The sequence below is a fragment of the Sarcophilus harrisii genome, chromosome 1 (genome assembly GCF_902635505.1).
Source record: "Sarcophilus harrisii chromosome 1, mSarHar1.11, whole genome shotgun sequence".
In the NCBI taxonomy this organism is placed as follows: Eukaryota; Metazoa; Chordata; class Mammalia; order Dasyuromorphia; family Dasyuridae; genus Sarcophilus; species Sarcophilus harrisii.
In genome coordinates this window covers 393491387-393518287 of record NC_045426.1, presented here as the reverse complement: position 1 = coordinate 393518287, position 26901 = coordinate 393491387, and the positions used below count along the sequence as shown (strand labels likewise).

The window sequence follows — 26901 nt, the reverse complement described above, 5'->3', positions numbered from 1 at the left end:
AGGAGTGAAATACCTACCCGAGTCTCCAGACCAGATAAAAGCCTTTATAGTTTTGTCTAATTGATATTAAGTTGTAGTGTAATCAATTATACCAGTGATTAGCAAAAAGCAACATGGTTTAAAATTTCTTTAGAGGTAATACTTCAAAAAGCCACAAGATGATGACATTGCTTCATTAGCTTCTGTGTTTGTCATGTTACTCCATTCTATATATCTCCTGTTGTTTGTTTCTTTGCATACAACCCTCTCTCATGTCTGTTTTATTTCATGTTTCTATGTCAACTTATCAATTTTTTTTTCCTGTTATGTATATCTCAGCGTTCCAGTGATTGTAAATAACTCACATTCTTATTAATTATTCTGTGTAGACATTGGGAAAACAATGAAAAAAAAAAAGAACACAGTTCTTGATCTTGGGGAATTTATAACTTACGGTGTTGTTTTGGAGGGAAGACAGCCAAGACAGTAAGAGGGAGACTTTAGGTACCATTGTAGCACAAATTTAAAATGACTTAGTATATAGAAGTCACTGGTGGCATGAAAGATTTAAGAAGTATTCTTTCTCTGTTTTCATATTTTCTTTATTTGTTGGTCTGTTCACCAGTCTTTCCTCTACCCTTTCTAAATTAGTTATTTTAGAGAATTGTCATGATTTTATTAAATATTTTGCTTCATTATGATTTTTAAATGATTAAAACCTTTTCATTTTTCCATCTTTTAGAGTAAAACCACAATTAATTGGTTTTTTACTCATATAGTTCTTTTATTGGTTTCATTTGTGGGTCATTGATCCTTGAAAGAAAAGTGCTTCAGTCAGACTTATCAGTTTGTTTTCTATATTATCATACAGAACTAACTTGACAAGTCTTAATGTGTGATTATTTCCAAGCTAGGTACATTTCACCTCAAGACTTAAAATATATGCAGCATTTTTTCATAGATAAAAACTGTAATCACAATTATTGCCAAGGAATGGATTAAAACTTGTAATTATAATTCATATTTTTTCATTCCAGTCTTAAAACTTTGCAAAGGGTTTTCAGTAATAATTACTGTTAGTTGGAAATTAATGAGACATTCAAAAATCTATTTTTCCTTCAGTAATTAAATAGTTTCCAAATTACTCAAATTAAAAACTGTTAAAATTTAGTTTATAGGAGACAGTACATTATATTACAGCAGTTTTAAAAGATAGTAAAGTGAGTTCATGCCTTCTTTGTTAAAGATTATTATCAAATTGATTTTTAAGGGAAAAACCCAATTGTAATTATTTAAAAGGAAAGCATATATATTACCTGAATTTATACAGCATTTTTAATAAAAATATTTTTTTTTCTTTTTAGTGGAGATGGTACCATGAGGAAAAACATTGATGTATGGAAAAAGTGGACAACACTAAATAGTTTGCAACTACATGGGTAAAATATATGTTACATATTTTATGAGATTTTCTTTGAAGTAGACTCACCTATTTGACAAAATAAAATTCTTTTAAAAAATTATTGTAGCTAAAGATCTTTTGACATATGAAAAGGTTTAGATGATTAGAAGTTCAGTTTCAGATTTAAGTATATTTGTATAATCCCTAAAAATAGTCCAAATTGATTTATGAAAATAAAAAAGTTAGCTGATTTGGAAACTTCATGAATTCTTTAAAGTAAGCTAATGTATGCTAAATACTCTTAAATTGGTGATTTTGAAAAATCCACAGTCTTAATATAGAAATTTTTAAAAATCTTAACATACTAGTAACATGTTGCTAACATAAATATTATTGTGCTATTTATATTATTTGCTATCCAAATGACTTCTTTGTTATAACATCCTACAAATTATCTTTTTGTTTCTCCATTTATTTTTCCCCAAGTTTTTGTTTGTTCATATAACTAAATTCTTAAATTTGGAAGTTCCATATTTACTGTAAAAGTAATTTCATCTTAAAATAGCTTGAGTAGGGATGTATACCAAAGGCTATCCTTTTTTTGTTGTTTGTTTTTTCTTTAGGCAACTGGGATTAAGCAACTTGCTCAGGGTCACACAGCTAGTAGGTATTAAATGTCTGGGACCAGATTTGAACTTAGGTTCTCCTGACATGGGTGGTCTCTATCCACTGCCTCATCTAGCTGCCCTGGTTATCCTTTTAATAAATTCAGTAACCTTTTCCTAGGTATATATAAATCTGTGTCAAAACAATAGACAATGGTATTTTTTAATTTTTTAGAAATAATTACTTTTTATATGCATAGTGTGACTTCTGTTTCATTTATTAATTTGAAAAGAAAATAAGTTGGTTATGTTTTTACTTTCTTGGAAGTTTCCTTTTGTGTTCCTGCACATCTTTTTAGAAACAATTCTGCGAGTTTGGGTTGGTTTTGGCTATTTAATGTTCTTATTGGCTGCAAGATTTTTTAAGAGTCAAAATGAAATTCTTTTGATGTAAAACTACCCATATCATATATTTAATAGTCCTATTTGCTTGCAAAGAAGAGTCCTATTAAGTTCATTTGCTAAATAGTGATATGCTGCAGGCCAACTAAATTTCAGTGTTTAGCTAAAAAACAATTCTGTTCAGAATCCTGAAAGCAGCTTTGTTAGCATTTCAAGATTGTCCCAGCCTAATACTGATTCAGCAACATTATACATACTCTTAACACCATTTTCACCCTGGATATATATTGTATCTATAGTCAGATAATATATGGCTTTTCCCATGGGCATAACTGCTAAGAGACCCTAATCTAAGAGAAAAATTTCTGGAAGAAAAATACCTCTAATTCTAAAATATCCCATTTTACACTGTTATTAGCTTACCTATAAATTAGATTTTTTGGCTAGTTTTTGATCTAGAGACTGAATTATTTTGATTAATTTAGCAGCAGATACTGAATTTGATGATTTTGAAATTACCTTCATTAATCTATAGTTTGTTTAGCTCTATATTTATAACTTGGTTAAGTATTTGAAGAACTTGTAGAATAATTTTAGAGAGAAGGTTTTTTTGGAGTCGGGAACAATTCAATTTCTATTTAATCTAGAGTGTATTATCCTTTTAGTTTACAGCTTAGGATAGCAACACGTGGGGTTGAACAGCTGGCGGAGGGTGGCAGGATGGTGTATTCCACATGTTCATTAAATCCTATTGAGGATGAAGCAGTCATAGCCTCGTTGTTGGAGAAAAGTGAAGGTAAAAAAAATAGTTTAAACCTGTACATGCATACATTGTATAGTTAAATACTGTGTGTAACATTTCTTGAACTACCTGGAAAATTGGGAACTAAAAGGAAAATTAGCTCTATAATATTGAAAAATTTAAAAAATATTAACTCTATTTACACTTTTCAGTAAATCCCGTAATATTTCCTATTACTTATTCAAAAGACCAAAGTGAGGAGAAATTATATAAATTATTTAAGTATTTATTGGTATCTTGGCTATTCTTTCCAAAACATTCTCCATATCATATAACTGTTGTTAGTTTCATCTGGAGGCAATGTTTACAACTTACTGTACTCTGATTGTGTTTTTGTTTTTTAAATTACCTATTTGTCTTTGTTATACAATAAGTTCTTCCAATTTTGAACTTTTCTAGGTTTAATATTCCATGTCTTTATTTTTATATAATGTCTAAGTTGTGTCTATATAAGCACATTGCTGAAACTTTGAGACCATAAATACTTGCTTTTTAAAAATACTTGTATTGCCTAAAAGTTTTGATAGGAATTATTGGAACTATAATCTATGTGAATTCTACATGACTAGTAAAATTATGCCCAGAACTTTTGCAGGTCAGTTTTTTGATCATGTAGTAACTAAGATTTTTTTTTTTTTTTTTTTTTTTTTTTTAGAGGCAGCTAGGAATTTAGATTTTATTTTTATGCTTTCTGGAAAAGAAAAAGCCAAATTTTATCCGCATTCCTTCGATTTAGTATCAAAAACAAGCCACAATGAAGAAAAAAACAGTTTGGAATTTGAAGTCTCCACTTGATTTTATAGCTTTCCCAATTTCATTTAATATTTTCAGATCAAATTTACAGTGTAGGCTACCTAACTCCTCACAGTGTCTTTGTTGCCACATACATACTACTTTTTAAAGCATATAGCTTTTAGATTCTTTGGGAATTTTAAGCATCATCACATTTTAAAGCTAGGAAGGACCTTAGAGAACACAATCCATTCCTGCCTCTGGTTGTATATTTTTTTTGAAATGTGTCTTTAAATCCTTTCCTTTTAAGTCAAGTCCCACATCTACCAATTATTAGGTTTTATTTGATTATATCAAAATAATCCTTTATATGTCCATATCTTCTCCATTTTATGGCTGCTAGCAATTAGTTGGTCTCTTGGCATAGTGTTTTCCCAGTGAATCTTTCATGTAGCTACCAAAGGAATCTTGATCTCATGCTGAATTTGAATTAGTCCGGCTTGCCAAAGATCTGATCATTAGGTATTTACTTAACCTAGACTGAAAAGAGAGTTTGCTGCCTTCTCTCTACATTCCCCCTTCCCTATTTTTTGGAATGACAAAACTGTAGAAGCTAAACCCCATCAGCACTGTAGTGAGTAACATCTCATTTAGCTATTTAATTGCTATAATCCACTTTTGTTCTTTCGTCTTAAAAAAGGTTCATTACCTGGCTAAAATTTCTAATCTAAATTTTAGCATTTCCTTTATTTGTGAGGAACTTGAAATATATATAATGTCCCCTTAAGCATTCTGGCCTTTCATTTAATCCTTTCCCTTAATTCCATAATTCAATTTATTGCACCAATTTTAACCAATTGGTTAAATACAAATCTTAGAAAATATTCTTTGAGACAAATAAAGATAAAACTAAAGTGGAGGTTCTGTGTCTTCTCCCCACACTTAAAAAAAATTAAATTTATAATAATTTATAATTAATGTTTATTTGTATGTGGATATATACATGTACACTCATATGTACAATTTAAAATCTTTATGTAAATCCAAATCTTGTTATTAATGCTTTTCTCTCTTATACAGGTGCTTTGGAACTTGCTGATGTTTCTTCTGAGTTGCCAGGTTTAAAGTGGATGCCTGGGATCACAGAGTGGAAGGTAATAAAGAAAATATTTAAAATATTTTAAGTGGTTTTAGCTAGAAGATAGATCATTTTAATTTCATGGAAAGATCTACCAGTGGCTGAATTGCTATTGCATTTAATTCAGTAATTTGAGTAATATTATATTTGGGTACAGAGATTAAGCATAGTTAATAATGAAATAATTTGTAATGTCATGCTACAAAAATCCTGGTACTATGATTTCCTGGCCATACTGTGAGGAGAAAAGATATTGTTTTATTCCCATCTTCTGAATTACATCCTTATTTTTTATTTTCCTCTAGAATAAAATATAAGCAATTCTTAGTATAAAATAATTCACGCTTTGTATTGAAATGAGAAGTCTGAAAGTTGTTAAAACTTAAGGTTTTAGATTTTATCATTTAATAATTACGTACATTTTTGAGTTGCTGTAAAAATTATTGTGCTTTTTCATCACAGTTTAATTTTCATTACAAATATGAATTTAATACCAGTAATGATAATTATGGATTTTTCCCCCCTCTATGCTTTTTAATATTCTCAGACAGCATTGGTACATTAGGTTAATATATTTGGTTTTGGTTTTGTTTTTTCCTGAAGGTAATGACAAAAGATGGACAGTGGTTTGCAGATTGGAAAGATGTACCTCAGAGTAGGCATACTCAAATTCGCCCTACTATGTTCCCCCCAAAATGTCAAGAAAATTTAAAGAAAATGAAGTTAGAACGTTGGTGAGTTTCCATATGTTGGTAAACACATAGATTGTTTTATGTACTTTTAACTAAAGAGGTTCTAGGTGAAAAGTTTCGTTTATTTGTAGGAATTCTTTTGGTAAATTTTACAGTAATATAGGAGATGCATCTCCAAATCTGTGTGTACAATATCCTATAGGTGAGTGTGGGTTATTTATAGGACTTTGAGATTTTCACTGGCCTTTCTTATCTTCTAGTTGTATATAACCCGTCTATCAGGTTCTCTGAACATACTTGAGGTGTATAAAAGTAACAATGGGTAGAAGAACCCATTTTCACTTGAGATACCTATATAGCTGTATATATGCCTTAAACTTTAGTTTTAATTTCTTTACCTTCTTCTTAGTAGGTAAGGAAAGAAAGCAAACCATCAGAGTTATGGCTGGGTATATAAGTGAAAGGGATCAAAATTATTTGCAAGAATTGAGTTTTCTGCTTGGGAGTCACAGTCAATATTTTGTAGTGAACTGTCAGAGAAGTTATGATATTGATTGCAAATGTAGTATTTAGACATTTCTTGTACTGCCAAGTTAGTGAAAGACAAAATTTGATAACATTTCAGTTTATTTTAATTTGTTCCATTGTGCTTACAGATATGTGAGTTTTTTTTTGTTTTTTTTTTTTTTTTTTTAATACATGAAGATAACCACAACCAGCTCTTGGCTAACTGCTATGTTATTTTTATGCATAAAAATAATTTCACCAAATAGATGAATAGCTTAAATGTGTATGTGTTTTTTTAATTAGCCTTCGGATATTACCACATCACCAGAATACTGGAGGGTTCTTTGTGGCAGTATTAGTCAAGAAATCTTCAATGCCTTGGAATAAACGTCAGCCTAAGGTACAGTTTATTCTTGAAAAGAACTCTGCTAAGTAGTTGTACTTCTCAGCTGAAACTAATAAACAAGTTCAATGGAAGACAGGGAGTGTGAAGGAGGCAGCTTATTAAGGCTTGTCCACTCTGTGTTACAGTGCCCTACAACTATTGGGTATTACTATTTTCTTATATTATTAACTTCAATGAGGAGAGGAAAAAAACTCAAAGGAGTCATGAATTCCTAGTCACTAGAATTATTAAAGCCTTGGCTAGGCAATACTTCATAAAGATGCTATGCATAAAGATAATTTATATATCCAGGTGATGAATTTGGACTTAATCTTTTAGATCCATTCTACCTTTTTGGTAGTCATCAGTCAGAGTTTTATAATTGAATATTGCTTGTTTTATGAAATAGTTTTTTGTTTTCCTTCAAGTTTATCCCTAAAGTATATGGGAAAAACTTTTAAAAAATAAATCTAGGTTTTGGTAAACAAGTCTGTTGATACTTAGTCATGTGGGTAATAGTGAATTTAAGTTCTGTTTAATTGAAATATATTAATCCTCATGGTTTTCTGATAGCTCCAGCGAAAATCTCCTATGCATACAGGAGAAGGTGCAGAATCTAACTCTTCAGTCTCTGTAAAGATGAGTGCTTCAACTCCTACAGAAACAAGTCTCACAGCTTCTGCAGAAACAGGTGGCAGACCTGTTACTGAAACTGAGGGGAATGAAACCATGCAGAAATCTCAAAATTTGGAGAGTGACATTAACAAGAAAGATGGTGTATGTGGGTAAGCAGTTTATGTTCTCATTTAAATATTTTTATAGTTTTTAATGCCATTGTTAAATTGGATGGAATCTAAGAATCACATTTTTAAAAATATATAGCTAGAGTCTTTTCTTTGGGAGGGAGCAGTAAAAACTACACACTTAGTTGGCATAGAAGTTAAAGAAGTAAGTTTTATTTTCTAATCTATAGTACTTCATAATTTGCCTTCTAAAATTTTTTTTCTGTTCTTTGCTTGGAGTCAGTAAATTTACCAAAAACTGGTCAAAATCAGAATTCTATCAATAGCTCATATGTGAAGTTTAGAAGGTATGGAATGATGGAAAAGAATTTGAGAAATATTCTTGCTATTGTGTTTAAATAGTGTTAATTATCATTTTGATCATTAATTACAAATTTGTTGTTCTTATCACATAATTGCTTTAGCCCACCCCCGTCAAAGAAAATGAAGTTGTTTGGATTTAAAGAAGATCCATTTGTATTTATTCCTGAAGATGATCCATTATTTCCACCTATCCAGTAAGAATAATTTTTTTTTTTATTTTAATGGATTAACAAATAATGTATAATCATTAGCTAAAGATTCTCATATTGGGCTAGATCATGAAAGACTTTACTCTTATGTTAATGTGTAATGGTAATAAAATATTGGGTTGTCTGCTGTAGCTGTTAATAAATGTAATATATGGAACAGAAGTTTTACTTGAAAAAGCACAGTTGTGTTCTGTTAGTAAATTTTTTAATACTAATGTTCAAATTATCTAGTGTTGTAAACAAAAATCCTCATTTAAATTTCAAACTAATTTTCTGTTAAATGCTTTTATTTTTAAAAAACTTTTTAATTATACATATTATTACATAATGCAGTTATATTATATTACTGTTGTTTGATCATTTCTGTTATGTCTGACTCTCCATTTCCATTGGGATTAGGTATGAGGGTTCTAGGCACAGTTTGCCATTTCCTTCTTCAGCTCTTTTTCATAGGTGAGAAAAATGAGGCAAACAGGGTAAAGTGATTTGCTCAGGGTCACACAGCTACTAAGTGTCTGAGGAAAGATTTTAATGTAAGAAGATAAGTCTTCCTGAATGCCAAGCCACCTAACTGTCCATAATATATCTATCCACTGTCCATCATAAATCTATAGCTATATAATCTATATCTATATGTATCTATTTCTGCATCATCTATATCACTGTATAATGTCTCCTATCTATACCTATGGCTGTCCTGTGTCAATGTCAGTGTCTATGTTTTTGGTCATGGCTATATCTATGGCTATGGAATGTTCTTAACTTGGCAAGAACATGGTTGAGAAAAAAATGCGTTAATACTGGGTCCAAAATGCTTTTATTTTTATTTAAATGTAATTAATTAAGCTGATCATACCTTAAGTGGAAGTTTGCATTTAATTTTATCTCAGCCTCTCAAATAAATCATCCTTATCAAGTATGAAAATAATTTATTTTATTTAATACTTTCTTAAAGTGGCTAAATGTTTTCATATCACTATTGGGAGAATTTCACTTTTTAATTCTTTTAATAATTGGAGGTTTTTAATGGTTTAAATTACCCAGCATTGTTTTCTTAGACAGCTATAGCAGCTTAATTTGCCTTTTACTTTAAATCAATACTTTGGTTTTTTTTAAATACAACGTATGTTTTGTAATTCATAATTATTATCTTGCATCAACATTCATGAAAACTGGTGTTGTATAGAGGATAAAGAAGTGGTCTTGGTAAAATGTTAGCAATGATGTCAGTTAATTCTTGCTATCCATGTCTAACCAGTACCGTTCTGCATTCTCTTTCTGGGCTGCTCTCAAGGTTATTTCCCTGGCATTATTGGTCCTATTGATTAGGCCTGTTATGATGATAGGCAGTGTTTCTTAAAATTGCTTTCAGGGGCAGCTAGTTGTTGTAGTGGATAAAGTACTAGCCCTGAAGTCAGGAAGACTTGATTTCAAATGTGACCTCAGACACTTAGCATTTGCTAGCTGTGTGATCCTGGACAAATCTTAATCCCTTAGCCTTAGCAAAAAAAAAAAAAAAAAAAAAAAAACTGCTTTCAGTCATCAGTAACTCAAATGAATCATTCAGTTTGGAATAAGTTGTGATTTAAGAAGCAAAATAACTTTGAATTTTCATAAAGTATTTAAAATCAAAACTAAGTAGAGGACAAATCATATCTCTTCATAGATGATGTATTTGGAAACAGTTTGCAATGTATTAAGAAGTCATGAGTTAATGAATTCTGAACTCCAGGCATAAAATTTGTTGTTTTATTTGCAGGAATTTTTATGCTTTGGCTCCTTCATTCCCAAAGATGAATTTATTGACTCGAACCCAAGAAGGGAAGAAAAGACAATTGTATATGGTTTCTAAGGAGCTAAGAAACGTGTTGCTGAATAACAGTGAGAGAATGAAGGTATAACTTAGCATTTTAATAACTAATATGTAAATTGAAGTTTTTGCCTCTTGTGTTTATCCAATTTTTAATCCTCCTTATTTTGGAAATAAGTTTTGTTATATGCATATAGTTTGTAAATGTTAGTGATTTAAAAATTATCATGTTTTTAAATGTAGGTAAGAAAGTATGGCGATTGAATTTTTTTAAAGAACCCTTAACATTTGGTTGCTGACAATGCTAAAATCAGTTACATTATTTTCATAGTTCTTCATGATTAACTTACCTTAAGATTTATAAATTTTAAAATTAATATAATATTTTATAGATGAACATACTAGAACATTTTGTACCAATACCAATAATAATGTGATTCTTATCTCATTTCTGGACCTGAGCTATAGCATGGCCATGTAGCTTCTTCCACTGAGAAAGAGGTTTAGCAATAAGATGATTGAGGCTAGTTCCAATGATCTTGTGATGAAGAGAGCCATCCACATCCAGAGAGAGGATTGTGGGAATTGAGTATGGATCACAATATAGCATTTTCACTTTTTTTTTTGCTGTTGTTTGCTTGCATTTTATTTTCCTCATTTTTTTCCTTGTTAATCTGATTTTTCTTGTGCAGCAAAATTATTGTATAAATATGTATAAATATATTGGATTTAACATATATTTTAGCATGTTTAACATATATTGAATTTCTTGCCATCTAGGGAGAAGGGGATGGGGGAAGGAGGGGAAAATTTGGAACACAAGGTTTTGTAAGGTTCAATGTTGAAAAATTATCCATGAATATGTTTTGAAAATAAAAAGCTTTGGGGCAGCTAGATGGCGGAATGGATAGAACACCGGCCCTGAAGTCAGGAGGACCTGAATTCAAATTCAGCCTCAGACACTTAATACTTCCTAGCTGTGTGACCCTGGGGGAAGTCACTTAACCCCAGTTCTCTCATCCAAAAAAAAAAAAAAAAGAAAGAAAGAAAAGAAAAGGCTTAAAAAGAGGAGGGGTGGAGGAGATAAGAAGACAAATTTGGAACTCAAAATCTTGTAAAAATGAATGCTAAAAATTATCTTGACTTGTATTAGGGGAGGGAATAAAGTACTATTTTTAAAAATGGGGGGAATAAAAAGAGGAAAATAGATTGGGAAACTTACTTTGAAGCTAAAGAACCTATAGCAGCATAAGCTTGTATTCATGGATTACCTTTCTATCCTCTTTATTATATTCCTTTATTATTTTCTCTCCACTCTTCCTCTCTTATCACAGTCTTCTCTATGTTAATTATCTTAACAAAATAAGAAAATATATAGGAAAATCTTGTCTCTTTGAGAGGCAGCATGATCCCTTTGAAAGCAACCTGTATTTGGAATAGGAAGAGTTGGGTTCAAATTCTGGCTCTGAAGTTTACGTCCCCTGAATAAATCACTTAAGCTTTCTGGGGCAATTCTGTCTTTAAAGTGAAGAATTTAGATTGCTTGGACTCATAAGGTCCTTTGTAGATCTGTCTTTTAATTAGCACTTTGTATAAAACATTGAACCTCTGAGCCATTTCCCCCAAGCCCATATTGTAGAAAGATACATTTGAATTCAGAAAAGACAATCATTTTCCTTTGATATATATTCCCCATTTTGTAATTGTTAGGCCAGTTTTATAATTTTTCTTCCCCTACTTGTATGTGTAAGAAAGGAAGAACAAATTAGGAACCATTTTATTCCAAAATACCCTTGATAAAAGTGAAAATGTTTCTTCATGCTTCTGAGAACCCACCTCAAGCTTCATAATTTTCAAACTTTGAGTATATTTTCATCAATTACAGGTTATTAACACTGGGATAAAAGTATGGTCTCGGAATAATGACGGGGAACAGTTTGGTTGTGCTTTCCGCCTGGCGCAAGAGGTAAAACTTGATTGGTGGTCATAGAATTTAAAAAATTTTGCATAGCTAGTCTCTCAATGCTAAAACTAACTTTCCAAGACACCAAATTTCAAAGCTCAGACACATCTTTCCCAAGGCCTGTGTAAAAGTACTCAATACTTAAGTTTTTATTAGAATTCATATTAAAAGATACTCTTGTTTCTTATTAATTTGGTTATTGATATAGTCATTTATGCTAATAGTTTTCCTAATATTGAACCAGCCCTGCATTCCTGGTGTAAATTCTACTTGGTTATGATGTATTATCCTGGGGATGATTTTCTATAATCTTTTTGCTAATATTTTATTTAAGATTTTTGCATCAATATTCATTAGGGGGATTGATCTGTAGTTTTCTTTCTCTGTTTTTGTCCTACCTGGTTTAAGTATTAGTACTATGCCTGTGTCATAAAAGGAATTTGGTAGGAGTTCTTTATTTCCTGTTTTTTCAAATAGTTTATATAGTGTTGGAGTTGGTGTAGTAATGTGTTCTTTAAATGTTTGGTAAAATTCACATGTAAACCTATCTGGTCCTAGGGATTTTTTCTTAAGGAGTTGATTAATGGCTTGTTCTGTTTCTTGATACTCTTGTTTCTTAATTTTAGAAAATGTGTGTTGGGTTATTTTTTGTTATTGTTTAAGATGAAAATGATGACATTGTGATGATCTTTTTTTATTCCAACAGGGAATATATACATTGTATCCATTTATTAATTCAAGAATCATTGTTGTGTGTATAGAAGATATTAAAATTTTATTAACCCAGGAAAACCCATTTTTTAGTAAATTTAGTAGTGAGACACACAGACAAGCTAAGGATATGGGTGAGTTTTTATTATATGAACTATGGAAAATTAATCAAAATGTAATGATTTATCACTTTTTTCCCAATTGCCATCAGGGGAGGGGGAGATGTAATTGATTTAGATAGATTATTAGGCTTTATAAAATGTACAGGGTTTTTTTGTTTGTTTTATGTTTTTTCATATTGTTAAAATCACGTCATGTTTTCAGTTTTATTTTCTCCCTATAAAGAAGCACTTTTGTTTAGACAAATCTGATTCCTCCCATTCCTTAAAAATGTTTTTCTCACAGCCATTTTTTGTATCAATCAAAATACTATCATGAGTAAAGTTTGGGCAACTAAGCTTAGATCTCTTAACTTGGAGTTTTGACAACCAAGATTCCTCATTTCTCATTATTTATTTTAAGGGGGAAAAAAAGTGTGGTGTTTTTTCTAGTTCGGTTCAGAAGGTAACACTTTGTCAGTTCAAAGACAAAAATGAAAATATCAGTCCCTAAGAAACTTGTTTTCTACTTTGACTACTTTATTAGGGACTGGAATTTCTCAGACAAGTTTTCTTGTTGTAACTTCATTCCCCCGAAATGGTTTTGTTTGATACTATCTTGGCTAAAACCCTCCAAACACTATTTAGAAAACAGTTCAGTAGGACATCAAACCACAAAATTTAACAATTAAAAGCAACAACCCAACTACATATTGAAATTACAGATTGTAATTTCTTTTTTGTTCTTTCTATAAAAATAACAACATACTCAATAGAAATAAGATACGTAATTTATTATTGTAAAATATCTCAAAGTAATCCAGAAGCAGGTGAGAAAGGAACTTGAACCATAGAAGAGAGTGTGATCAGAGTTTCAGCCTTATTTATTTCAATCTATAAGTTGTGCTTTGTTTGACATTTTGATCAGTATTCACATGAAATAAAATGAAGAATTACTGTATTCTTTGTGCAAGGTAGTTTTAAAATATTGAGGATCTTGCATAAAATTGAGCCTTATTTACTGTTTGTTTTCACTTTTTACATTTCATGCACTTGCCTATTAATGTAGGTAAAAACTTTGTTTTTTCTTGAGAAACAACAGTATTCTTTTTTCCTCTGAATTTTTTGTTCATCTTATTCTTGTTCCTTTATGCCATCTGTTTTAATCTTTTTTTTCTATATTTCTGATTCAGTTTCATGCAATCTTAATAGTAATTATTATTATTATTATATAATGAGCATGCAGCTTTTATTGGGCCTTCGAAAATAGAAAAGATTATAAGAAATGTCATGTTGGAATTTTCCAATGGTCCCTCTTGTTCAGTATTTTGTCTCTGATTAAAGGGTTTTCCAAATGTTATCAATTCAGATATGTTTTTTTTTTATGATACACTTAATAGTAGTTGGAGATTATATTATTGTAATTGATGATTCTAGAGATAACATTTAACTTTCTAATCTTTACATCTCCTTTTTCCTACCCTTTTTCCCCGTCAGTGGCACTTCGTTTCTTAAGAGTGCTAGATTGCCTTGATTCCCTATAACCATTCATTTATCAAGTTTTGTTCTTATTGCAAAATCTCTCTCTTGCATCTCTTTACTTTTATAGTCTTAGTCTAGGTTTTCTTTATCAAATCACATTTTAGTTCTCTTTTCTGACTTCAGGATCTTTGATGCTATCTAGCCTCTACCAGCTACCAGATAATTCTTTCAGAAGGATTAGACTTGTCTTGCTTGCCCCCACATAACAGCCAACAGTAATAGGTGGAAGTTAGAGAGCAGATGTAGGATTGATATAAAGGAGAATTTCCTGACAATTAACTTTCCAAAAGTAGAATGAGCTATCTCAAGAGTTAAATGGGTTTGCCCCTCAGTAGACTTTTTTAAGTCAAAACTGAGTGACCACTTTTTCAGGTTTGTTTAAAGACATCATTTTGTTATGCAGGACCTGGAATCAAGAAGGTCTGAATTTCTTTTCTATGACCATGATCATGTTTCTTAATCTTTCTGTGCCTCAGTGTCCTAATCTGTAAAATGAATCTGATAATACTTATAGTACCTATAGCATAGGCGCATGAGATGTATGTAACATTCTGGTTTGTACAATCAGTTGATATTAATAGCTAAAAGATTAAAAGCTGTTAATTCCAAAAGGGTTTGGTTTTTTTATTGTTTTTTGTCTTTGTATCCACAGAGCCCAGTTTTAATGTTTTGCATGTATTAGGTACTTAATAAAAAGCTTGTTGGATTGGATTATTTAGGACGTTCTGGTTCAGAAAAAAGTTTGATTAAGTGACCTCTTAAGTTTTTTTTCTACTTCTGAGATTCTATAACTGAAAATATTATTTTTAATCTTCTTAATTCCTCACTCAAAAAAAAAAAAACAACCCATAATCAACAGCAGATTTTTTGCAACATCAAATCTAAAGTCCTTTATTTAAATTTCCAAACCCTTCATAATCTAGCTTTGTTGTACTTATATTTTAAGACATCTAAACTTTCCCTAACTACTCCCATTTTTCATTGATCTCCCCTTTCTCTGAGTTCCTATAGCATATCTGTAATATTCGTTTTTCTCTTTTATTTTGTAGTGTATTATATTGTATGAATATTTTGTGTGTATATAATGTGGCTCTAGTTATATCATAAACATTTTAAAGCATGGTCCATCTTTTATACTTTTTTTTTTCTCTCTTCCGTAGTGCAAGGTAAATTGTAGATTATCATTAGGTAATTTTTGATATTGTTTAAACTAGTAATGATACTGGCTAAATATCTTTGGTTTCTCTTCTAGCTAAGGGAAGCATTGTCCTGAAATATGAACCAGATGCTCAGTAAGTAAAGAAATGTCTTTTGATTGAATGCTTAGATTGAAGATTTAGAATTTTTATTTGAGAAGAGGTTATTTTGAAATAGTAGGAATTTGATGATTTTATTTATCTTGAAATTTTATTTTAAATTACTTGAAATGTATATACTGAAAAGTTTTCTAGACTATTACTGGGAACATTTAAAAACTAAACTTTTATCTAGCTCTTTTACCATATTATTGCAATCAACTACTGTTACCAGTTTGTTTTGAGAGCACTTTATTTAAAATGCCAGCTTAAAAATCCTTCTGAATTAGTTAGAAGTTAGTTAGAAAAATATTTCCCCACAACCATAAGCAGAAAGAAATCCCAGAGTCTTTGAGAAATTAATAATGTATTAAGAAGAGTTAAGGGTGCTCCTGATATTACCTGGCAAAATAAACTTAGAAACAGAATCTTTTTTCCTTTAGCTCAAAGTGGCAGGTTCTTAGGTTGAATAACAGTACAAAAGTAAAATGAGTACAAGTTAGTAGGAAATAACTAAAAATGACTTCAAAATCTAATTTTTGTCTTCCTCATACCTTTTTATTATTCTCCTCCCTCCTGTTGTTAGCTTGACCAGGGATAGGCTCTGCTAGTCCTTCCTTGGAATAATAATGAAATGCAGTTTTCATCACTGCCTCTTTGTGAGTTCTCAATTATTGTCTTCTAAAGATGTTAGCAGTGTTATGTGCTCAATCGTGGCTCCTCATCTTAGGACCCTAAAACCCAGATGAGATTTAAATAGGTGCAAATGATAAACAATACAAGCCAATACATGAGTAAATATCAAAGCATATAGTAGAGAGAAGAAATAATTACTGTAAGAATTCATAAAATAAATTTTTAATGTACATTTGAGTTGTGAAGAGCCTTTATAGAAGAGCTGTAGAAATTTAGCTGAATTATGAAAGATGTGTGTGATTTAGATGGTCAGAGCTATATAGTAATGGCAATGAATGTGATAACAGTGTATCCAGAAGATAAGGATCAATCTGGTTGATCAGAGCATGTATAAATGTCAAGTACTAAAAAATACTACGGTCATTGGTTGAATATTAGGTTGGGAATTTGGGGCTATATTCTTTTCACACACAAAAAAGGTTTTAAAGTGAGCTGGTGATGTGATGAAATAAAATATCATAAGACCTTTATAAAGTTTAACACTTATTTAGGTACATTGGAGGAAATCTGGAAAAATTGAGCTTGGATGATAATAGTGGGAACAGATAGAAAGGGATGATATGTGAGGCATCCTATGGAAAATTTGATGAGATTCATTATCTGAGTGAAATGAAATGAAAGTTATTTCTAGTTTGAAAGAAATGACTTAATAGAAGAAAGTTGGGGCGGGGGTGGGGGGAACTTCTGAGTGAATACGACAAGAGAGAAAATGAATTTACTTTTAATGAAGTTGGGACTATTATAAGACTGTATAATCTGAAGAACAGTTGTCAGCCTACATTGAATGTGGGGATTTCTTCATTATGAGGTCTCTACACCATGAAATTCCAGAGATTTTTTTTCCCCAAGAATCAGATAAAGATTCTCTTAATATATTATGCCCATTAATAAATGTTTGATGTATGTGTGCAATTTTGTCTGTATTTTCTAGAATACCTCTGGGAACATTTAAAAACTAGGATTGGATTGTTTTTTTCCTTAAAAATATAGTTCATTCAGATCTATTGATTGGTTTCTTAGTTCAGCATCGGAATTAGAAACTGTGCATCTGTGATTCCTTTGGCATAGGGAGTTCTACTGAGGAGTTATCATTACAACTCAGATTCTTGCCATCCATTTTATTTTTAGAGAGCTCGTTATAGGGAAGGCTGAGTAAGGAGAAGGCTTGCCCAGAGATTAGTGGCCAGTAAATGTCAGACCCAGGAATTAAACCCAGGTCATTCTGACTCTATGGCAAACTTACTATCAACTGTATCACACTTTCTGGTTCATCACATGAAGATAATTTGAGCTCTTTAGAGAAAATGATATATATATATTCAAAATGATAAATATTATTACATTAAGAAGCAGAGATTGTTTTATGCCTTAAAACTTGGAAAAGTCACTATAAAATCATTGAATATAAATGGTTAGTCTGTATACTAAGATCTTTTAGCTTTTTAAATTATTTCAATATTCATATGAAAATTTGAAATATTTTCATATTATAGGAAACCAGATACTCTTCAGTGCCCTATTGTGCTATGTGGATGGCGTGGGAAAACTTCAATTCGTGCTTTTGTACCCAAGAATGAACGACTTCATTATCTAAGGATGATGGGAGTGGAGGTATTTAGAGAGAAGAGAAAAGAAGAGTCTACAAATAAATTAGAGGAAAGCCAGACCATTGCCAAACAATCAGATAAAGAAATGGATATGGAATGCAAAACAAAAGAATTGGTCAACTCAGATTCACAAATGGAGGATGAATTGGATGAATTAATGCAGGAACCATTGGAAAATTCCCTTGATGAAACAGAGAGTAAAATGGAAAATGACAAGCCACAAAATTCCAAAAATCAAACCCAGTGTTGACCATAATACCAAAGACTCAGTGTTTTTAGTTTGCATCTGCCTGCCTTGCTTTGTTGAGATAAAAAAATATATATAAAATTTTGATTTACTTGGTTTAAAAAAAAAATTTTTTTTTAGTATGTTGCAAAGAGGCATGAGCATTATCATACACAGTCCCTCAATTTACCCTTTTATGGAGTTTAGCAAGAAGTATTTTTCAGCTGTTTATGAAATAACTTGCTTTTCTTGGCCCTTTTGTTTTTATGACATTGCTGGTTTGGGTGTGTCTATTGCCGGCAATGGACCTTGCACCAGTAAAATCTTAATTTCCATTGTGAAGACTGAAGAATAAAACTGCTTATGGATTTTCTTTTTTTAGAACCCTCTTCTTTTATGTTAATATTCATTACAAAGAATTCTTATAAAATACAGATTGAATGAATCTAAAAATTCATTAATGATTTTTAAGATACACACATAAACATGTATGTATATGAAAATATACTAATCTTTATGAAAAATGTTGTTTGCTTTAATAATTGTGTAATTGCACATTTTTATGCTCATAATAAGGTTAATATCTGAGGTTTCAGGTAACCATTGTACCTTTTGAAATAAAGGACAAGTAAACTTTCTCAGAATAGTTTATGATGTATTGTGATTTAGCTGACCAGTAGGAAACAATCTTATTTAAATGAATCTTTTATATGGTTGTATTTTTATTATTAGTACTTCCATTTCCTTTTCTTGTTTTCAGGTTCTTAACTCTTTGCCATCTGGTTTTCAACTTCATTATTCAGCAGAAACTGCTTTCCAAAGTTACAAGTATTCTCTTGCTAAATTTAATGAACTTCTCACAGTTTGCATCTTGGATTCTCTGTAGCCTTTGACACTGTCAGTTACACTTTTTCTTTATAGTCTTTTCTCTAGATTTTCATGATGACTCTTCTGAGTTCTCCATGCTGATTGCTTCCTTTGCTGTTTCTTCAGTCACATCTGCTAACTGTGGGTATTCCTCTTGCGACTTCTTCCTCAACAGTATTTAGTTTGGTGATAATCAGCTCCTATGAATTAACTTTTACATAAATAAAGATAACTGTCACATCTATTTCTTCAGCCCTAACCTTTTCTGACTTCTATTTTCAATCTTCAATTGCCTGTTGGACATCTTAACTGAATGTCCTGTGAACATCTTAAACTCAGCATATCCAAAACTAAATTGTCTTTTCTCTAAAATCCTCCCCTCTTTTAGATGATACAGTGCATAGAGTACTGCGTCTGGAAACAGGAATTTCTAATTCTATTCTAGCCTCAGTTACCAGATGTTTGGGCACATCACTTGATATCTGCCTGAGTTTCCCCTGTGAAATGGGTCTGATAGAGAATCTATTGTCTAAGCTTGTTGGAAGAGCAAGTGAGAATGTTTTTCAAGCACCTAAAACAATGCCGAAGTTAGCACTTCATAAATGTCTTTCTCCTATTGCTGTCACCACTATTTTACCAGTTATCTAAGCTGACCACATTGGTGTCATCCTTGATTCTCCATTCTCACCCTACATATCTAATTAGTTGCCAGTTTTTGTCATTCCTACCTCACTAATATTTGATATTTGCCTCTCCTGTGACACTGCTGCCATCCTGGTGCAAGACCTCTTTGCTCCATACTGAACTATTGCAGTAATCTTTTGGAGGATCTGCCTTTCTCAAGTCCATCCTTCACTTAGCTGTCAAATTGATCTTCCTTAAGCACTGGTCTGATTGTGTACTCCCCCTATTAAATTCCAGTGATTCCATTACCACCAGCAATGATTATAAAATCCCTTGTCTCTTAAAGTCTTTCATAGTCCATCTGGTCCCTTCCTCTTTTAACAGTATTTTTGTATTTTATTCCCTTATTTGTTCTCTGATAACTATGACACTGGCCCTGGGATGGTCTACTTTTCCTCCTTACATCCTTTCCCCTCCTTTCCAGGTTTTCCTTCTTTCCTTCAAGTCAGATAAAGACCTGCCTTTCCCAGACTTCCTTAAGGTTCCTTCCCTTTGAAATTATCTCCAGTTTATCCTACACATATTTTTTGCATGTTGCCTCTCCCATTAGATTGAGCTCCTTGAAGGCAGAAACTTTCCTGCCTTTCATTGTATCCCTAATGTTTAACAAAGTGCCTACATGTTGAATAGGCTTGTTGACTTGATAAGATAAGACTAACAGATACTTGGAGCAATTAAGAGTTAATGGCAAAGAGGCAAGAAGGTGGTGCAGTGAGATCAGAAGGACCTGAGTTCAAATTTGGTCTCGGACACTTAATACTTACTTCCTAGCTGTGTGACCCTGGGCAAATCACTTAACCCCAGTTGCCTAAACAAACAAACAAAAAAAGTTAATGGCAATAATGTGTGTGAATCCTTCCTCCTTTTCCTAGCATAGTGGAAAATAATATTTGTTGGTTACATCATCTCTAGGGGAACTAAAGCTTTAAAGTCTCACATGCAGATGCTCAGTAAAGTTTTCGGACCAGTGAAGAAATTTGTATAATCTGTAGTGAAGACTAAGACGGTATATTAGGTGCCTTTTAAAAAATTTTAAGGGTTGTCAAGAGAAAATTTCCATACACATTTATACAGCGAACAGTAATGTTCCAGTAATGGATAGAAGTAACAGGAATGTATATTTTGTCTTAATGTAAGACAATGTTCTACAATTATTTGTGTAGTTAAGCAGTTTTTCTCTTGGTCTCAGGACCTCTTAACACTTAAAAATTTATGAGGACCTCTCCCACTTCCTCCGTGACAAGAGCTTTTGTTTATGTGGATTATAATGTGTCTCAATATTTAACATGTTAGAAATAAAAGTATTTTTAGTATTGCTATGAAAGTTTTGATCTTTTTGACCTTGATCTCATGCAAAAGTGTCATATTCCTAGGGGTCCTCAGACTACATTTTGCACACTAGTCTGCTAGAACAAGATTGGAAAGTTGAATTACTGGAAGGTGATGCAATAGAAATTAAGTTTGAAGGAGGGAAAAGATTGAGAAAAAGATTGAGTTACATTTTGGACATTGTTAAAAATTGGTTGAAATATATGGACTTTGGAAATTTTGTTTACTGCCTTGAAACAATGTTTCAAGTATGTTTCTTGGGCTTTGTCTCTTCATGTATGCTCTGTTCAGTTTAAGTAAACTTGGATGTTATTGTTAAAGGGCATATTTTGGGCTATTATTCCCAATCTGAGAAGCAGTATGGTTAAATTAATGGTAGATTACTCACCTTAAAGAGGATTCGGTTGTCTTATCAGGAAATGCCTTTTTCAACCATTAACAATCATAAAATTTGAAGGAAGTTGGATTTGAATTAGTAAAGGTGGTGGGAGGGGTTCCAATATGGATGAAATAATGTATCTTTCAAAGTAAACTACTTTATTTCATACTCTGTAGAACATAAGAATTGCTACTACAAGTCACATTGAATCTTAGATATTATGCTCCAAATTTATGGTGGCCCTAATATCTCTTTGGCTTGTTTTTCAATGAACTTTTGTGGATAGAATGTCAAGCATCTATCTGCAGCCTGAGGAGGATGGACTAAATGATTTCTTAAGAATGTTTCTAGTTCTAAACCCCTCTACATATCTATTCTAAGTAAATTCAGTAAGAAGTCAGCCTTACTTGGGGTCTTTAAGGGATTTAAAGAAGTAGGAGATAGTTTTCAAAAAAGTGCTCAGGAAATTTACTTTAAAAATAGAATTGAATTGCTAAATTGTTCAATATATGTAATGAGTAAAGGATTAAATGACTGAGGAAACAGAACTTCCAAGCTTGTCATTTTATTCAGCAATGTGTGCTAATTGCATAATCAGCTTTTAACACTCAACTTCAAAAACAGGGGAGGTAGATTTGTACATATCGACACAATTAAAAGGATACTCTATAAAATAGTTTGATTAATAATTGTAGAAAATATTAGGGACTTTCCAAGTTGAGCTGGGATTAGGAGTCTGTATTCAATCAAAGGACAATAACGGGCCACTTTTCAGAAAAAATAAATGGGTTGTTTGAGATGTATAATTGTAAAAAAATTCCTTGTATCAATCTTTGGATTTGAGTGGCTTCTCTTTTCTCACAAGACAAATTAGATTAGATTACTCAATTACTACAATTCCCTCACTTTATGCTTGATTCATGGGAGAGGGGCCAGTGCACTCCCTCCATGGGTTACTTATCTATAAGCCAAATGTATAAGGTTAATCAGAATTACATAAGTCAGGTTACAGATCAAACTGCTTAGAGGACTCACAATGGACTTGAGTTTAAGAAGGAAAATTTACTTTTCACCAAGGTAATGGAGAAAAACCAGCAATTAAACACCATGAAAAAAAATGTCAAAGCAATAAAGTAATCATTAGTATTAAATAACATCAAATCTAATTGTTTCCTGGTAATCCACACCCAATCCATTTAATCAGCATATTTTGTCTTGAATACCAGTTATCCCATTTAGTCTTCTGGTTCTTGGAAATAACTTCTCAGACACTGGAATAAGCCTCATTCTCAAGGCAGCTCTCAGAAGGCCTCTGCTTCTTTGGTTTCAAATAAACTTGTAGAGATTCCTAGATAATTCTGCTAATATCTGTCAGAACAAGTTAATTCAAACTCTTAAATTTGTTTTCTCAAACTTGAAATTTTAAGAGAATTTCAGTTTTTATGTACCATTTGCTCTTTTTGTTTTAATCAAGTCCTATACCTGATATAAGAAGCTTAAAAAAAAAAAAAAAAAAAGAGGAATTATGGGACATTTGAAAATTGGAAAATATTTTACTGTATCATTTCAATTTTATATGTAAAATCCTGAATCCAATTTTGAGACCTTACTCCTAAAACATACTCAAAATTTGAATTTTCCATTGTAGATACATTAAAAGCAAATCATATATCTAAATGTGTAGTTCTTAGAAAAAGCAGGATAATTTTGTTAGTTTCTCCAAAATGACTGTTCTAATTTGAAAACTTTTAATTAAAGCTTTTTATTTACAAAACATATGTATGGGTAATTTTTCAACACTGATCCTTGCAAAACTTTCTGTTCCAACTTTTTTCTACCCCCTCCCCTAGCTGGCAGATAGTCTAATAAATGTTAAATATATTAAAATATATGTTAAATCCAACATATACATACATATTTATACAGTTATCTTGGAACTGCACAAGAAAAATCAGATCTAGAAAGAGAAAAACCTGAGAAGGAAAACAAAATGCAAGCAAACATCAACAGAAGGCATGAAAATGTTATGTTCCCACAGGCCTCTCTCTGCATATATATATGGCTTTCTTCATCACTGAAAAATTGGAATTGGTTTGAATCATCTGGTTGAAGAGAGCCATGTCCATCAGAATCGATCATCGCATAGTCTTGTTGATATGTATGATGATCTCCTGGTTCTGCTCATTTCACTTAGCATCAGTTCATGTAAGTCTCTCCAGGCCTTTCTGAAATCATCCTGCTGGTCATTTCTTTCAGAACAATAATATTCCATAATATTCATATACCACAACTTATTCAGCCATTCTCCAACTAATGGACATCCACTCAGTTTCCAGTTCTTAAGCTCTACAAAGAAGCCTGCCACAAACATTTTTGCACATACAGGTCCCTTTCCCTTCTTTAAAATTTCTTTGGGATATAAGCCCAGTAGTAGCACTGCTGGGTCAAAGGGTATATGCACAGTTTGATAACTTTTTGAGCATAGTTTCAAATTGTTCTCCAGAATGGTTGGATTCATTCACAGTTCCACCCACAATGTATCAGTGTCCCAGTTTTCCCACATCCCCTCCAACATTCATTATCTTTTCTTGTCATCTTAGCCAATCTGACAGGTACATAGTGCTATATCAGAGTTGTCTTAATTTGCATTTCTCTGATCAATAATTATTTGGAGCACCTTTTCATATGACTTAGAAATAGTTTCAATTTCTTCATCTGAAAATTGTTCATATCTTTTGACCATTTATCTAATTTGAAAATTTTTACATTACATCTTTGTCTAATTCCCCATTAGGAGGCTGTATCCCTATATTATAATTTGATTACAAAAACAGATTAAAATAATAGGTTTTTTAATGCTTTCATTCTATTGTAGTAAACTTAGATATGGTCTAATAACAGCCTTAATTTTTTTTAGTATTGTACTTAAGAAACTTTTGCTCACCTGCCCTGGTTATAGAAATTTGCTGTGCCAGAGGAAAAAGGGATATTGTTACAATGTCAAGACCCATTCCTACAAGGGGAAGACAGATTGATCTGAGACATACCTTAAAAGGGGGGAAAACTCCCTGATCTCTTTTTGATTCTAGGCACAAGTCATATCTGACAGTCAATCATATAGTCACAGAGTGTCAAAAACCAGACTCAGGATTAACCTATAATTCCTATTTAGAAAGGATATAGCACATGGGGAAACTGCATTGAGAAAATCCTACCTACAAAGTTTTAATGCCAAGGTTTGTCCTCTTAATTTTCCAGAGGAAAAATCTTCCAGAGGAAGATATCCACTTGGAGCAATTCTCATACTGTAACTGTAACTTACAATTTTCTATAACTGCCTTCATGACAATTCAAACAACCATCCCTGTAATAAAAACTCAAAACAATAACATTAAATTCTCAAGAATTTTTACCTCAAGTAACAAAATTTCACTAACCATAATGTAGGACTTGATTGTCTTTAAACCACCCCCTATACATTTTCATAATTTTTGTAAGTTATATCCAAAACTTTTCAAATGAAAACTCACCATTATGGTAAACAACAGTTTTAAAAACAAAATGTTCCCCATTAAATATTTAAATTTTCAAATACCTATTTTATTGCATTTTTGTAAAAGCTCAATTCATAATCTTAATAGCATCCAGATTTTAAAAAAATTTTCTAACAGCATTTCCTTAATTTTGTTATATAAGAGAATTTAGAAATACAACAATAACATACACTATGTATATAAAACATGAAACCAAGCTTATTACCAGTGAGATGGTATCAGTTCAGTCAAATGTATTTCCCAATTATCTTACATAGAAAACAATCTTATTATCTTTGGTATTTTATATTAATCACATCTAAAATGCAGTATGCAATTATGCTCAATCAAATAATAACTAGCAAACATTTATATAGTGCTTACCACATGCCAATCTCTGTATCATTTTGATCCTCACAACAACTCTGGGAGGTGAGTATCATTATTTTCCTCTTTACAGATCAAGAATCTGAGGTAAACAGGTAACTTGCTTAAGATGACAAAGCTCATAAATTTTTGATTACATTATATATATAATTTAGGTTTCCCTATATTTTTAAGCATTATTTTTTTTGCAATATATTTCACAATTAATAGATGAACACATTTCACCACATCATAATTCAGGTTGGTTGGTTTTCCTTCATAAGTGAAGAAGACCAGAATGGCATCACTGTGTTTGGATCAATGTACACAGTGTATCTGACTGGCTGATCAGACCAATACAAGCTTGAAAACTATACTACAGATGATGACAGTCTGTATGTAGATATCTCTAAATTTATGCATTTCACATTTCTTCTGAGCTACTGCTTAATGTAGGCATTCCATGTTGGGCAGTCCTGTGCCAGTGTCTTCTAAATTTCACAATTGATCCCAAAATTATTTGAGCGATTTTGATAGTGTCCTTGTAGTACTTATGATCTCTATGTGAGTGCTTGCCTTGAGTGAGTTCTTTATAAATATATAAATAATATAGGTAAATGTACATTCAAATGAAAGTGATTTAATTTTCTGGCATGGTGCTGATACACTTTCCTGATTTCCTGATATCTGTCAACACTTTCCTGATTTCCTGATATCTGTCAAAGTGTTACCTGTTATGCTCATAATTTTTTGCCTTAATAAAAATCTCAGCCTTCCAAAGATAAAGAAACAAATGATTTATAATCTGGATCTAATTCTCACTAACAAGGAGGATCTACTTGCTGAGATGGAAATATTATGATCTTGAAGAAAAGGGACCACTCATATATTAGATCTTGTGACAGTGGAAAGCAATCATTTAACTTCATGAAATTCCTTTCCAGAAGAATTATGGGGAAATAAAGTGAACAAATGTTCATTGGATATTGTGGGATTTATGCTGTTTCAATAGCAGTACTTTAAATTGGAAAGAGTCCTATGAATACAATCCTGTTATCTTCCAAGACCCAAAAGACCTTAACTTCCAAATCAGCATGAATTTATATTTTATAAACAAGTCCTGAGCCTTTAGGAAACAAATAGCATGGCTTCTTAAAACTGTGAAAAGAGATGAGCTTCTGAAGACTTACAGTCCAAACCCAAAAGACATGAATGTTGAGCTTTAATGCTGTAATTCACACTCTTAAAACCAGAGAACTCTAAATAGGCAATTTCCCTCCAAATCCAATCACAAGAACCTTTCTATAGAGTTTATTATCTTACTCTGCCAAATGTTTGCTTTGCTTTCTGTTATGCCATTTTCCAAGCCACCCACTAATTTAACTGCTTTTAAATGGTAGGGACGGCAGGGGGCAGCACACTGTCGTTCACAGATGGAATGCTCTGCAGCACAATCCTGTATCTTTGGCCATAGGAACAATTTTAGCTGCAAATACTTTGCAGTAAACCCTGGCAGCAATTCAACAGATTATGACTGGGCCATATAGGGTTTTTCTTTTGTTTCTTTTTGTGAGATGGAGGGGAGGATTCGGTATTCCCAGGGGGGTTGTGTAAATACATTGTTCTAGTTTGGATGAGTCAAACCCTGAGATCATCAGATCTGCTTTCAAGGAGACATCCAGTTTGGATGTTCCATGATTAGTATTAAGTCACCTAACCTATTGAAGCTTAGAAGGATAGATCAACGTTACATTTAATTCCCTTTTTTAAAATATTCTAAATTTGATCAGCAACATTCATGTAATCTTTTTCTGGGGTTGTAGGGAGATACAAAAG

At 31.9% G+C, this 26901-nt stretch overlaps 1 protein-coding gene across 1 annotated transcript in view; it reads left to right on the top strand.

Annotated features, from left to right (window-relative positions):
• Positions 1-18545, top strand: part of NSUN2 (NOP2/Sun RNA methyltransferase 2) — a 35518-nt gene extending 16973 nt beyond the window's left edge. The window contains exons 8-19 of the mRNA XM_003759612.4: positions 1344-1418; positions 3054-3184; positions 5003-5076; positions 5664-5794; positions 6563-6659; positions 7218-7429; positions 7852-7944; positions 9719-9854; positions 11655-11735; positions 12439-12577; positions 15336-15375; positions 17568-18545. Coding sequence (XP_003759660.1) covers positions 1344-1418; positions 3054-3184; positions 5003-5076; positions 5664-5794; positions 6563-6659; positions 7218-7429; positions 7852-7944; positions 9719-9854; positions 11655-11735; positions 12439-12577; positions 15336-15375; positions 17568-17931 — 1573 coding nt within the window. The 3' untranslated portion in view covers positions 17932-18545. The remainder of the gene's footprint in view (positions 1-1343; positions 1419-3053; positions 3185-5002; positions 5077-5663; positions 5795-6562; positions 6660-7217; positions 7430-7851; positions 7945-9718; positions 9855-11654; positions 11736-12438; positions 12578-15335; positions 15376-17567) is intronic.
• Positions 18546-26901: the final 8356 nt, after the last annotated feature.